Source organism: Hylobates moloch, unplaced genomic scaffold, assembly GCF_009828535.3.
Source record: "Hylobates moloch isolate HMO894 unplaced genomic scaffold, HMol_V3 SCAFFOLD_19, whole genome shotgun sequence".
Classification (NCBI taxonomy): domain Eukaryota; kingdom Metazoa; phylum Chordata; class Mammalia; order Primates; family Hylobatidae; genus Hylobates; species Hylobates moloch.
In genome coordinates, this window is record NW_026652294.1 from 60,075,422 (window position 1) to 60,089,613 (window position 14,192).

General features: G+C 36.5%; 1 protein-coding gene across 1 annotated transcript in view; it reads right to left on the bottom strand.

Moving 5' to 3' along the window:
• The window catches only part of ADAMTSL1 (ADAMTS like 1), a 454,301-nt gene that overhangs the window by 412,029 nt on the left and 28,080 nt on the right, over positions 1-14,192 (bottom strand). The window contains exon 2 of the mRNA XM_032138382.2: positions 10,183-10,310. Within this exon, the coding sequence (XP_031994273.1) occupies positions 10,183-10,310 (128 nt within the window). The remainder of the gene's footprint in view (positions 1-10,182; positions 10,311-14,192) is intronic.

Sequence of the window (14,192 nt, forward strand, 5' to 3'; positions counted from 1 at the left end):
CGGGAGGCTGAGGTAGGAGGACGGTTTGAAACTGGGAGGCGAAGGTTGCAGTGAGCCAAGATGGCACCATGGCACTCCAGCCTGGGCAATACAGCCAGATCTTGTCTCAAAAAACAAACAAACAAACAAACAAACAAAAATTCTTCTTTTCTTCTTTACCCTAACCTCTAATTTTTCAGGGAGCTGGAGATAAACCTCATCATTGCACTGTCACCCCCTTCAAGACAGCAGCAATTTTAACTCTGGATACACATTAAAATCATTTGGAGGGCTTTGAAAAAATTACTGATGTCAGGAATCTACCCCAAGAGATCCTAATTTAACTGTTCTTTGGTAGGGCCCAGATATTTGTATTTTTTAAAAGCTTTCCAGGTGATTCTAAAGTGTATCTGGGATTAAGAACTACTTCCATAACAGAAGGAGGAATAAAAACCACATGATCATCTCTGATAGATGCAGAAAAAGCATTTGGCAAAATTTAACATCTTTCATGATGTGAACTCTCAAACTAGGCAGAGAAGGAAATTTCTTCAGAATAACTAAGGCCATATGTGAAAAGTCCTCAGCTAACATCACACTCAATGGCTTTTCCTCTAAGATCAGGAACAAGGCAAGGTTGCTCACTCTTGCCACTTCTGTTCAAAAGAGTACTGAAAGTCTTAGGTCAGTAAGACAAGAAAAAGAAATAAAAGGCATCCAAAAAAGACGGGAAGAAGTAAAATTATCTCCGTTTGCAGATGACACGATCTTATAAGGAGAAAACTCTATAAATACTTCACGAAGGACTAATAAACAAATTGAGTAAAACTGAGGGATACAAAATCAATACAGAAAAATCAGGCCGGGCGCGGTGGCTCACGCCTGTGATCCCAGCACTTTGGGAGGCCAAGGCGGGCGGATCATGAGCTCAGGAGATCGAGACCATCCTGGTGAACACGGTGAAACCCCGTCTCTACTAAAAATACAAAAAAAGTAGACGGGCGTGGTGGCAGGCGCCTGTAGTCCCAGCTACTCGGGAGGCTGAGGCAGGAGAATGGAATGAACCCCGGAGGCGGAGCTTGCAGTGAGCCGAGATGGTGCCACTGCACTCCAGCCTGGGAGACAGCGAGACTTGGTCTCAAAAAAAAAAAAAAAAAGAGAAAAGAAAAATCAGTTGCAATTCTGCACACTAATAACAAACTATCCACAAAAGACATTAAGAGAACAGTCTCATTTACAATCACATCAAAAAGAATAAAATACTTAGGAATAAACTAAGGAAGTGAAGGACTTGCACACTGAAAAATCACAAAACATTACTGAAAGAAATTAAAGATGACACAAATAAATGGTAAAACATTCCATGTTCACGGAGTGGAAGAGTTAATATTGTTAAAATGTCCATGTTACCCAATGGGATCTATAGATACAATGCATTGCCTATCAAACTCCCAGTAACCGATTATTACAGAAATGGAAAAACAAAGTTCTAAAATTCATATGAAACCAAAAAGAATCTGGAATGTTCAGAACAATATTGACAGAGAACAAAGCTGAAGGCATCACAGTTCCTGATTTCAAAACATTTTATAAGCTACAGAAATTAAAACAGTATTGTACTGGTGTTAAGATATGCCAGTGTAAAGACACCTTGGTGTAAAGACAGACATATACACCAATGGAACACCTAGAAAAACATTCACACATATAGAGTCAACTGATCTTTGATAAAGGTTCCAAGAATACACAATGGGGAAAGGTGCTGGGAAAACTGGATATCCACATGTGAAAGAATAAAATTGCTATCCAAATTTCACCATATACAAAAATGAACTCAAAATGGATTATAGACTTAAATGTAAGACTTGAAACTATATAACTCCAACTGGAAAATATAGGGGCAAAGCTTCCTAATATTGATTTGGCAATGATCTCTCAGATATAACACCAAAAGCACAAGCAACAAAAGCAAAAATAGACAAGTAGGACACTATCAAATAGAGTCTGCACAGCAAAGGAAATAACAACAATGAATGAACTTTGAGGCCATTATGCTGAGTGAAACAAGTCGGAAATAAGGACAAGCACTACGTGATTCCACTTATATAAGGTATCTAGACTAATCAAGTATATAGAAGCAGACCATAGAACAGAGGCTGCCAGAGGTTGGGGCAGAGAGAGAAATAGTACTTGCAATTCAAGGAGTCTAGTTTCACTTATGCAAGATGGCTAAATTGTAGAGATTTGCTGCACAGCACTGCTGGTATAGTTAACAATACTGTATACAACACTTCAAATTTGGTTGAGATGGTGGATCTCATGCTAAATTGTCTTACCACAATAAAAAATAAAAATAAAAAGAGGAAGAGAAATAACAAAGAGCGAATTAGAGAGGAGATTAGCTCTAAGATCCTTCCCAGCTCAGTCTAGGTCTAAGTCTGAAATATTTTCTTAATTCTGCAAAAGCAGAATTGGTTCCACCAACCTTTGTTCTGTGGTATAGGGATTAGGTTCCCAATTCTTTTGTAGAGATGTTTAATATCACATAGTTTTCTTCCTCTTTAGTTGAAGCACAGATTGAAGAAATATATAAAATGACAATACTGCATATACTGTTTAAAAGCCAATTATTAAACATTTGAATGTCTGCTGTGTGCTAAGCACTGTAAAAAAGGAGGAATTCATACAACTTAATTAGGAAAAGAAAGCATTAATATATAAAATGATGCTACCAGAATAAAATAACAATACATGTAAAATATTTTTAAAACCCAGTTCCACAGATGTATTATTTATAGAATTGGGGGAAGTTCTCTTAGTTCTTAAAATATCTTGCAACTATAATCAGTAGAAACTCAGAGACAAATTAATAATTTGGTAAATTCTTGAGACTCTGGCCCCTTGGGATTTCTATCCTTAGTTATACCTACCAGTTTGCTTAATACATAGTAGGTGTTCAATAAATATTTATTGAATGAATGAATTAAAGTTGAGGAGATATACAGACTTTAGAAGGGCTACTGAACAAACCACATAAGGATTTTTTTTTTTAAATAAACAGAAAAAGACATCTAAGAGTTACATATTCCTGATATGGCAAGTAAATGTTATGGACAACAAACAAATTTCTAACCACCTTTTATTCCAACAAATTGGCTTATGGGATAAACCAGGCCATAAATTGGTCCTAAACATTCAGTCATTGGCCTTAGCACATTTGCCTCCGGAAAGGAGATCAGATCTTGGAACAATACACCCCTCTAAGATATATGACCTGAAATATTAGAAGTCTTCGTAATATATTTAGACTAGGCTTTAACCCAAAAAGTTAAAGGAAGGCAACTGCAAACTCTTAAGCATATGTTCCAAAATATGCAATCTCCTTTAACGAAATGAAAAGACCATCTCATACAAATGACACGAGTAGTCATACCCACTCTGAACTTGTATATCTTTCTTTTAAACAAAAATTCAAACATTTCCAAGGAAAACAAGGGTGATAACATATAACACCAGATGAAGAATAACAGATAAAGCCTGCTTTGGGGCTCACTTGAGCTGAAAGTTCTAAAACCTCTTAAAACAAGTCCTGTGAATCTTAATTGGATGTTATGATAGAGATGAGATGTCTTTAACAGAAAAAAACAAACATTTGTTTAAGAAGCAAAATCTTACCATTGAAAATTTTCTTTTGGTATTTATTATTATATGGTATAGAAATAAGATGCTAACTAAAGCCTATATTAGTGTATCAATATTTTCATGGCAGAATATCTGTGTTTTCAGTTAAAAATCAGAGAAGTTAGCTTACTTTCTCTTAGCACAATTATTATGAAATGGGACCTTTAGAATGATCTTTCCTGTTCCTGTGAACTAAGACTCCTTGGGGCTATTTATTTTAATTTTTCTGTATTTATGATGACACCATTCTGGCAGCCACATGCCTTTGGAATAATACTATAATCTTACTTGTTTTAGGCACCCCTTGTGTGATTTTTACTTCTTGCTCATCTAATAATCGTATTTATCTCAAAAACTTTTAAATTGAATTTTAATATTTAACTCAAAATTTACTAACTTTTTAAAAATTCTGCCATCCTTCATAAGAAGATTATTTTGTGCTATTTGGATAGATATGAAACAGCCAAACCCATCATTGAATCAGTTGAGATTTAACATAATATTTGTAATCTTAATGTATTAATTTATGCTCTTAATGCAATATTAATGTAGTATTAATTTATAGTATTAGCTAGATGAATGTGGCATTTCAGAAAGTAAAAAAGGTCTCAGAGGACCTTTAAATCTTCTTTAGTCACCAGTGCAAAGGTTCACATCACACCTAAGAGAAGTCAGCTCTCTGACTCGTTGCCATCTCAAACGAACTGCAGTTTCCTCCTTTGAGCCTGGTCTTGGCATTGACTTAATACAGTGAGACAGACAATGTTACACATCATATTAACTGTCTTATGAATTTGGAACTTCTTATGAGCAAAGCTAAATTAGCTGGCTGAAGACAAACCTAGAGCTCTGAAAGATAGATCTTTAGTATTAAGTATTTTTTAAAAAGCTAGACAAATTAGTTCACTATAAATATTACTTCAGAGTATTTAGTGGGAGGGGTGAAGAACTGGAGAGAGGAGCATCTTCTCAAGGTAGCTGGTACTTTAATTCATTTGAAATAAAGTAAATGTCCATCATCAAGCACCAGTAGGTATAGTCTCTTTTCTAATTAATGAAAAATAAAAACAGGTATTATATTCTACTTGGTGATACTAGATTAGTAAAAGTTACATTATAAGAGTTACTCAATAAAACCACATATAACCTTACAAAATTAGTAAAGGTGAGAGACAATGTTTATACAGTGTCTTTCTTTGTTGTTCAAACCAGGGTTGCAGATAAAGGCAATGATCAGTGTTCCAATATCATAAACCTGGAAAATCAAGCACTGCCTACTTTCTGCAAGCCTCAGAAAAAGGGTAGGGGAGGAACCAAGGAAAGGATTCTGCTCAGTATGTTCCTGGGTCAGAACTTTTTCTCCAGTATCAAGGACTGCTTGCTGAGAATGAAGGCTTTTATATTTAACATGTGTCTGTGTTTTCATTCTGCTTTGTGTCCATTGAGTTTTTTTCTATAACCTTCAAAAGATCACTCTGAGAGGATGTTCTGTACTCAGAGGGTAAACCAAGTCTCCTCACAAGCTCCCAATCCATCAGGAAACAAAATTAACCCCAGAAGTTGAGTAGTTGTCATTTATTCCATAAAATCTGAGTAATCTGCCTCCCTTTACGTTTCTTTCATATTGGGAATAGAATAATCATTGGCTGACAGACTTGAAAAACTAATCAGACCTGAGAGTGCTCTAAGAGGTCATATTACCAGAGCTAGAAAATTGGCCTGGCAGGTTAATTTACCTGGTAGATGGGATTTATTTGGACTCAATATGAACGCTACTACATACATTCCAGTTACCTGCTAGGCCTCTAAGGATATATACATTCATAACCTCTGATCTTTCCCTATTGGGAATGTATATAAGGTGACTGAACTGAATTTAGATGCCTAGATCTGGAGTGGAGAAATGAGACAGAACCCATTAAGTTCATTATCCCATTAAAAACGAGTAAGAAAGCCATAGAAGACTATTCATGCTAGATTGAAGAATAGTCCCAATTTTTCACCCTCTCTCTAGCTCATGCTTTCACATGTAACATTTTGGCTCTCCCATTCTGACTCTGGACTTGGTGAGTGGCTTAGTTTGGCCAATGAGATTCTAGCAAATATGGTACAGAAGCTGGAAACAGGCTTTGCACTGGGAATTGCTCTCTCTTTCACTTCTGCTGTCACTATGAGAACTTGCCTAAGCTAGCCTGCTGGAGGATAAGGAACTAGTGGAGCAGAATTGGGTTTCCCAAGTCGGCCCAGATGAAGCCAGTCTAGATCAGCCAAGATCCAGCCAACCCTAGATATGTGATCAAGACCATCCAAGTCCATCAGAGCTGCCTAGCCAAGCAATAATTCCTTATCTGATATTCTAGCAAGGATTAGTGGTTGTTACGCAGCATTACTGTGGCAATGAATAATTGCTACACCAATTAGAGTTTCCATTAGCGTAAGGAACTAAGGAGAGTTAACTAATAAATTCTTGCTGGTACTAGAATAGATAGAACCAGTTGTTGAGGGAAAAAACTTGAAAACTAAAAATCAAACTGATTTGAAGTCTTGAAGCTGAGTACATATCTCAGAACATATCTATTTCAGAATTATAAGAGTCCAAATAGATTCTAAATCCAGCCTTAGGACTGATTTAGGGCCATATTTAAGCAATGATTTAATTACAGTTAAGTATTAATGAGAAAAATGTTAGAATGTATTTCATTAATATTATATTTTGTTTTTATAAGTACTTATTAATATTTCTTACTTCTTAGAGTTATGTATTTTAATGAAAATTAAAATTTTTATACATGACTGTAACTGAAAGTTTAATGAGTGCTAGGTGTCTCCATGAACTTTGATAGCTGAACGCTAGCTTTTTGAAACATGAGGCTGTAACCCAGGAATTTGTGTTAATAGTGAAGGACCTTGATTGCAAATAAAAATTATCAAGAAAACAAATAGCTTCTTAGGTGCTTGACAACTTAAAAGATAATGAAGACAACTACACTTCCATCCAAGATCCCGAGCAGATGCGTTCAAACTATATATGGAGGAGAACATAAATCATCTAAAATGAAATCATCCAAAATGTCTGATTCCCTTTAGATACCAAAGGGGACTGGCTCCACACTTTCATTACACACAAAAAAGGAGAAAATACAGGGCTAAAATCATATTAATAAAACTTGTGAAGTGACACAGAATGGCAGGAAGAGAAAGCCAGGGACACACAAACATTTGAGAATCTCTGATTCCAAACATAATAATCCCGTGGTAAAGAAAACTGAATTTTTTTTTCTTTTCTTTTTTTGAGACGGAGTTTCACTCTTGTCACCCAGGCTGGAGTGCAGTGACTCGATCTTGGCTCACTGCAACCTCCGCCTCTGCGGTTCAAGCTATTCTCCTGCCTCAGCCTCCCCAGTAGCTGCAATTATAAGCACCCGCTACCACGCCCAGCTAATTTTTGTATTTTTAGTAGAGATGGGGTTTCTCCATATTGGCCAGGCTTGTCTCGAACTCTTGACCTCAGGTGATCCCCCCAAGTCGGCCTCCCAAAGTGCTGGGATTACAGGGTGAGCCACTGTGCCTGGCCAAACTGAATTTTGATTGAGGACCAGCGACACTTAGGATAAGGTCTCCCCTGGGTAAGTGGATCTGACCAGTATCCACAAAGGGACCCTGCCAGGGTGAGTTCTCTGCAACAGTAGCTGTCAGAGTCTTTTGAAATGATATATATGTTCTATCACAGCTCAGCACACACACAAATACATGCTTGGGGTGGGGGGTTTGTAGGTGTATATGTATGCCTTGTTTTGAAAAATACAACATACACAGAAGTCTTGAATCACAGCAGGAACTATCTAAGCTGTTCAATAATAGCATATTCTGTTGTGCTTTCTAGAAAATAAGTGCATAATTGCCATAAAAACTAAAGTATTGGGTTGGTGAATTGAAGGTAATAGCAAAAACTGCAATTACTTTTGCACCAACCTAATATTTTAGAAGTCAGCATTATAACATCTAGAAACATTCAGTGGATTAACATACTTATTTGGTATTATTATAAAGGTATTTAATTAGTCACTGTAGATCTTTAAATTGTCCTTGGAGATGCAGATTTTCTACAATCTATACACCCCCAAAGATAATAACTCAGTCTTAGTTTTGCTCCTTTTAAAATCTGTAGCTGTAAGATTTAACTCATTAGGGCACAGAGGTAATACGCTAATGTGGTCATATCGTGAGCTGCTTGTCTCCAGAAATCCCACTAGAATCTCAGACTGAACAGCTAAATCAACCTCTATGTTGTTTGTCTTACAAGGATGAGAATTAATACAGTTTAGCCTAACAACACAAATCCTGTTGAAGAATGGTGTCAAAATATATGATAGGGTATATATAAATAGTTCTTTCACAATTAAAAATATATATTACATTTCTATCCAGATTGTTCCAGAGTTTAATGATGGTGACAAGTTTTTGATTTGCTAAAGAATGACTAGAATTTAACAGTACAGAACATATCCGTGTGTATAATGTATCAGTCCATACTAAGCACTGGTTTTTAAGAAACTAACATTTCTTTATATTTTTGTTGGATTTGGAAATGCCTTCTATTTGGAGGCTTTTCTTCTTCTTCAAATTCCTTAAGAACAGGTAGTCTACCTCCGCCCCATTTTTTAAGCTTCTTGTTCAGTCTTGTATGAGATTACTGAATATATATTTTTAATACTTGAAAGTAAAATAGGGACATATTTTCTATATGTTTATAATTTCAGCATTTACATTCTACTTTTCTAATACTTTATAAGTAGAAGACAACGGATACCTTTTGTAGTATCATAATAGAGCCCTAACATCTAGACCTTTAACTTACTGGGTGGCAAAACTGTTTTTTTTTTTAATTTTGCATGCCATCAATATTTGATTATTTGCTGAATGACAAAATTTTGTGATTTTAATGTATTCCCTAAATTTTTTCTCAGTCTCTCACTCAGTAAAAGATCCTACCTCAATCTGACATACACGTCACTGAGACAATATGAAAATTCCCCTTTGTTTCTTATCAGTTTTGTGAGACACATGTTTTCGCTCATCTCTATAAAATATTCAAGGACGCTAATTTGAGAAAACTAGTTAACAGGAACGTTCTAAATTTATACTTTTGGCTTTACTGATGTATGAATATTATCAGTTACATTATCACCCTGTGGCAGCATACATTGCAGATTTTGGAAGTTTTGTATATTCAAGATTAAGAGAGCAGGTGAATCATAAGGAGCAAAAGCCTAGTCTTTCTTATCAGCTCAAGGTTCTCGTTGATTTGAAGCTGGCCTCAAAAATGAGACAAACAAACTTGCTGGTAGATACAATCTCATTGACCCATTTTTAGTGCACACCTCAATGCCACAGTGGCCAAATATCAGAATTGATCTGATATCTTGTTGGATATATCTCAGGTTTTAACATTTCCAGCGAGACCTGCCTGGAGCCAAAATGGTCTTTCGTGATTCAGTGAAGAACCATCTATCGGGCTTCTAATATCTGTTAGACCCTGTGCAGGCCTTGGGGAGACAGAAAGGAATAAGGCTCAGTCACTGATTTCAAGAAATTCTCACTCTTATTAAAGTAAGTTGATATTTTTCCGAACCTCTGTCTCACCACCTTCTGCTATTTGTTTATGAAATGTCTAGAATTCTTTTTCTGCTTCCTGTTTTATAATGTAGTATATACAGTAATTTTGATCAAAATTCCTACTTGCTATACATAACACTTTTCATGGTCAAATAAAATCTTTCATTAAACATATTACCATGGTACTTTACATTTTATAGTTTGGAGACAGATCTAGTCATAGACCACACAGCTCAAGAAGGAGTTTTAAATTATTATTACTCTAAGTAAAAATTTCCATTCTAAGGCCTCAGGCCCTTTCCTTTTAGCTTAGATGTCATTAGCCACTCCCATGTCTACCTTCTTCATCCCTCTCACTATTCCTGACCCAATTCCCACTGAAGCTTCTATGTTTCCAAACTTCCTTATATTCAAAATTCATCATTCATTGAACTGAATGACTTTAAGAAACTGCTGGCTATTAGGACAACTATAAAAATAAACCAACATGTTATTCACTTGCAAAGTACTTGGTAACCCTAAAAATCCAGCATAAACTCAATATGCTGCTAACACCAATATTGTACAATATGTCATAGAGCTAATAATTCCAGAACCATTCCTAACAATAAATTCTCCTTCCAGTCCTAACATGAAAACAGATAAGATTTGCTTGGTAAAGATGATAAGTTCTCTATTGCTTATCATCTGATAAGAGTATATAAAGACCTAGCTGGAGATGGACATAAGAACACAAATAAAAACACGTAAGGACACAAATTTAATTATTTGCACGTTCCTTTAATTCTTTTCTTTTATCTGGATCTGTAAGCAACAAAATGTTCTCCATAAACCCAATCACGAAAGTGTGCCTCAAACCGGCTACCTCTGGTTCTCACAAAGACCCCCAACAGGTGCAGGACTTACTTGCTGCTCAGGCAGCGCCTCAGAGAGTAGGAGGCCCCTCCCCCGCAGGTGCGTGAGCATTCACTCCATGGGCCCCAGGCATCCCATAGGCCGTCCCGGTCCTCCTCGGAGCGTGCGGTCCTGGAACTCTGTGAGAAACAAAAGAATGGTCAGCATCATATCCCCATGGAACCCTGAAACATGTGTTCTAAAATGTGACTGGCCTGTATGTGTGTACATGGTGGCTTTGCTAGGAATGAAAACGTGCAATCAGATTCTCGGATTCTTCTCCGTTTCATAATGCCTATATGTTCAGGGAGGGGGATATTTAAATATAAGGGCCCTGGGCAATGACTGAAGTGGGCACGAGGTTGTACAAATGGAACAAATGGAAAAGGAAGCCAGAAACAGGAATTTGGGTCAGAAGACAATCAATTGCATTGAAGTCACAATTTTGCTCAGGGTTCATGAGTGTACTCTTCATCTCTTTGTGAAAGGAAAGAAGCTGTTCTCAGAGGTGTTTCTGTCCTGAGAAGTTTGGCATGTGCATACTAAACTGCTTCCCAAAATCTAACAATATTTTATACCATCAACAATTTTTTAATAAAGCAACTGCATTCCTAGTTTTCAGATTTGCTCATTGGAATAACTATACAAATAACTTTAGTAATGCAGCAATTGCCTCTTGACAAATAGACTTGCTGGTTATTTACAGGCTTTCTAGGAAAATTTCCTTATACTGTAAGAATACTTGTGGTTATGTACAGGTCTCAATGCTGTACTTCACATTCAAGAAAAAGATAAAATGTGTGCTGTAGTTAAGAGAAGAGGCTCTGGAGTTACAAACTATCTGAGTTTGGATACAGATTCTATTTTTTATTATGAGTCCTTGAACAAGTAACTTACCACCTTCGTATGCCCCAATTTCCCTTTTTACAAAGTGGGGTAATATTATAACCATGCTACTGCACACACACACACACACACACACACGCATGCACATATTATATAGGAAGATTAGCAGAATGAACTTAGCCCACCTAGAACTAGTGCCGGAGCAGAGCGCTAACTTTTATTTTGTAGTAATGAGATCCTTTATAAATCAGTTGCTATGGTGTGCGGTTGTTAAATTGACTACTCCTTTGAACTTTTAAAACCTGTACAAATTAAGTCAGAAACCTGGCCTTAGAATGTTATACAAATGGTTTTCCAACTGGTACATGCTATACCTAGTTTCCTGAATCATTGGAAAGGGAGATGAGATAGCACAGTGATTAGGGGCAGGAACTGCAGATCTACTCAGCCTGGGATGGGATACTCGCTTCAGAGCTTCCTAGCTCTATAAACTTGGGCACATACACAATCTCACATGCTTCAGTTTTCTTATCATAAAATGGAGATAATAAAGATACTACAACAATGAATGAATCAATGAATCTTTGTGAGCAGTGAAAGAGTTGATACATAAAAAGCACATAAAGTGGAAATAACCCAAATGTCCATGAGTGGATGAATATGTAAACAAAATGTGGTATATACATACAATGGAATACTATTCAGCCTTTAAAAGGAAGAAAATTTAGATGCAGTTTCAACATGAATGAAACATAAGGACATGACACTGAGTGAAATAAGTCAGACACAAAAGAACAAATATTGCATGATTCCACTTACTGAGGTACCTAGAATAGTCAAATTCATAGACACAGAAATGTCTGTGTCTGTGTCTGTGTCTAGAATAGGGGGCACTGGGAGAGAGGGGAATGGGGAGCTGTTTTATGGATACAGAGTTTCAGTTAGGGAAGATGAAAAAGTTCTGGAGATGGATGGTAGTGATGATTGCAAAACAATGTGAATGTATTTAATGTCACTGAACTATATACTTAAAAATAGTTAAAATGTTAAATTTTGTGTTAGTACATTTCACTAGCACAAAAACAAACATACACATACATTTTTAAAAGTACATAGGGCCTAAATAATAAACACTACACTGCATGAGCATTTGTTGCTATTATTATTTAACATTATTTATTACTTATTATTAATATGTATAAACATATATGGGCTCTGAAAGTTTACAGGAGGTACACTGGTAAGGCACCAGGCTTTTTGCTTTGAGTTTAGTTGAGACACTGTGCTTGTCAAGTATCATCTCCTTGAAATCCCTGACTTTCCCACAGTACGACCTTGCAGCCTCTTGTCATATTGCATCTGCCTGGTGATGTAATCTGCCAGCAGTTTTATGTTCCTATAAAATGTGGCAAAGCATGGGTAACGGAGCCATATTGGTAACCCCAAAATCTGTACTTTTGAAAGGAAGAATTTATTGAGCTCCAAAGCCTGGTTTTTAGGATTATTAAAATCAACCCTTAATCACTGCAATATGAGGTGCTCTGTTTTCAGAACTTAAACAGTGAGAGAGAAAAGACTCTTTGCCAATGATGTATGCATACCCGAATTTCTTCTCCATAGCCCGTTAAATTCATCCCTCATATTTTAAAAAGTTAACTGTGTATCCTCTAACTCTTTGTTTGCTGCATGTGAATAGAAGATAGGATTGCTGACTACTGAGAGAGGTGCAGTATTTTCCCAAAGCAGTTGCTATTTGTGTGACAAATATATACTTGTGCGATGCAATTTCTCTCATTTTACTCAAATTCAACATGACTTTGATGAAACCAGTATCACAAATGTTAGGATTCATGCAGTAATTGAAATGAGTGATTACAAACTTTGATGCTATCCATTACTACAACTGCAAAAGCAAAACAAAACAAAACCAAAGAAAATCCACACGCAGCATTCACATGCAAACTGCATTTTCATATGAGATAAGAATACTCGAATGCCAAATCCTTGGAGAGTTTCCCTCTGGCTGTTCTCTGGGTAAGATATTTGGTAAATAATGTATGGTTGTGATTTTGTTTTTCTAGAAAAACAAATTGTTTCAAACTCTGTTTTAAAGTTCCTTGATATTTTTCATGTGCCTTGTTTGAAGAAGTACTAAAAGCTTCAATGGTGAGCTCTCACTGCTAAGCATCTTATCTCATCACATATTACATGTTTCAGCACAACTACACATATTAAGTGCCCACGATGTCTCTGAATGAGATCTCATGCAAACCCAGAAGCAAGTCATAGGTCTATTTCACAAAGGCGAACAAACTCCAAGTTTTCTTCTAACAAGTAGAATAAACATAATTCATTTCAATGGAATCCACGTTTAATGTTGGAGAAAGTGATTTTTCTGCTTTTTAACTGTGCCAGATATTTACATCTATAACCAGCAATGACTTTTTAGAGATGCCTTTCTGATTATTTAAAATCTAGAAGTATTTGCTTATTGCAGTTTTTAAGACTTTCTTCACTATAAACAAATTTTGTGTCTGGCCCTGGCAGAACACATGCTTATTTCTCTTCTCTTTTACTTTTTTTTTTTTTTGAGAGAGTGTCTTGCTTTGTTGCCCAGGCTGGAGTGCAGTGACACGATCATTGCAGCTTTGACCTCCTGGGCTCAAGGGATCCTCCTGCCTCAGCCTCTTAAGTAGCTGGGACTACAGATGCTTGCCACCACACCAGGCTAATTTTTGTGATTTTCATAGAGACAAGGTTTCGCTATGTTGCCCAAGCTGGTCTTGAACTCCTGAGCTCAAGCTATCCACCCACCTTGGCCTCCCAAAGTGCTGGCATTATAGGCATTAGCTATCACGCTCGGCCCCATTTCTCTTTTACTTTTGAATGTACAGTCCTTTTAACTTTACAGCAGCAATTTTCTAAAGTGTAAACTTTGAATTGCATCTAGCAGGGGAAATAGAGGCAGAAGAAAAATAAAGAGTAGATAATGGGTTGCCTAAAAGTAACACTGATTGCTTCTGAAATCAAAAATCTAAGCTTTTCTATACAGGCCAGCCAATGTTTTTCAATGATTTTCATCAGATAAATGTAATATTTTAATTCAATGTCTCAAAAGGAAGGTTATGGATGCTATTGAACACAGCGATCAAAAGATTATCCCTGACCCCACTGCT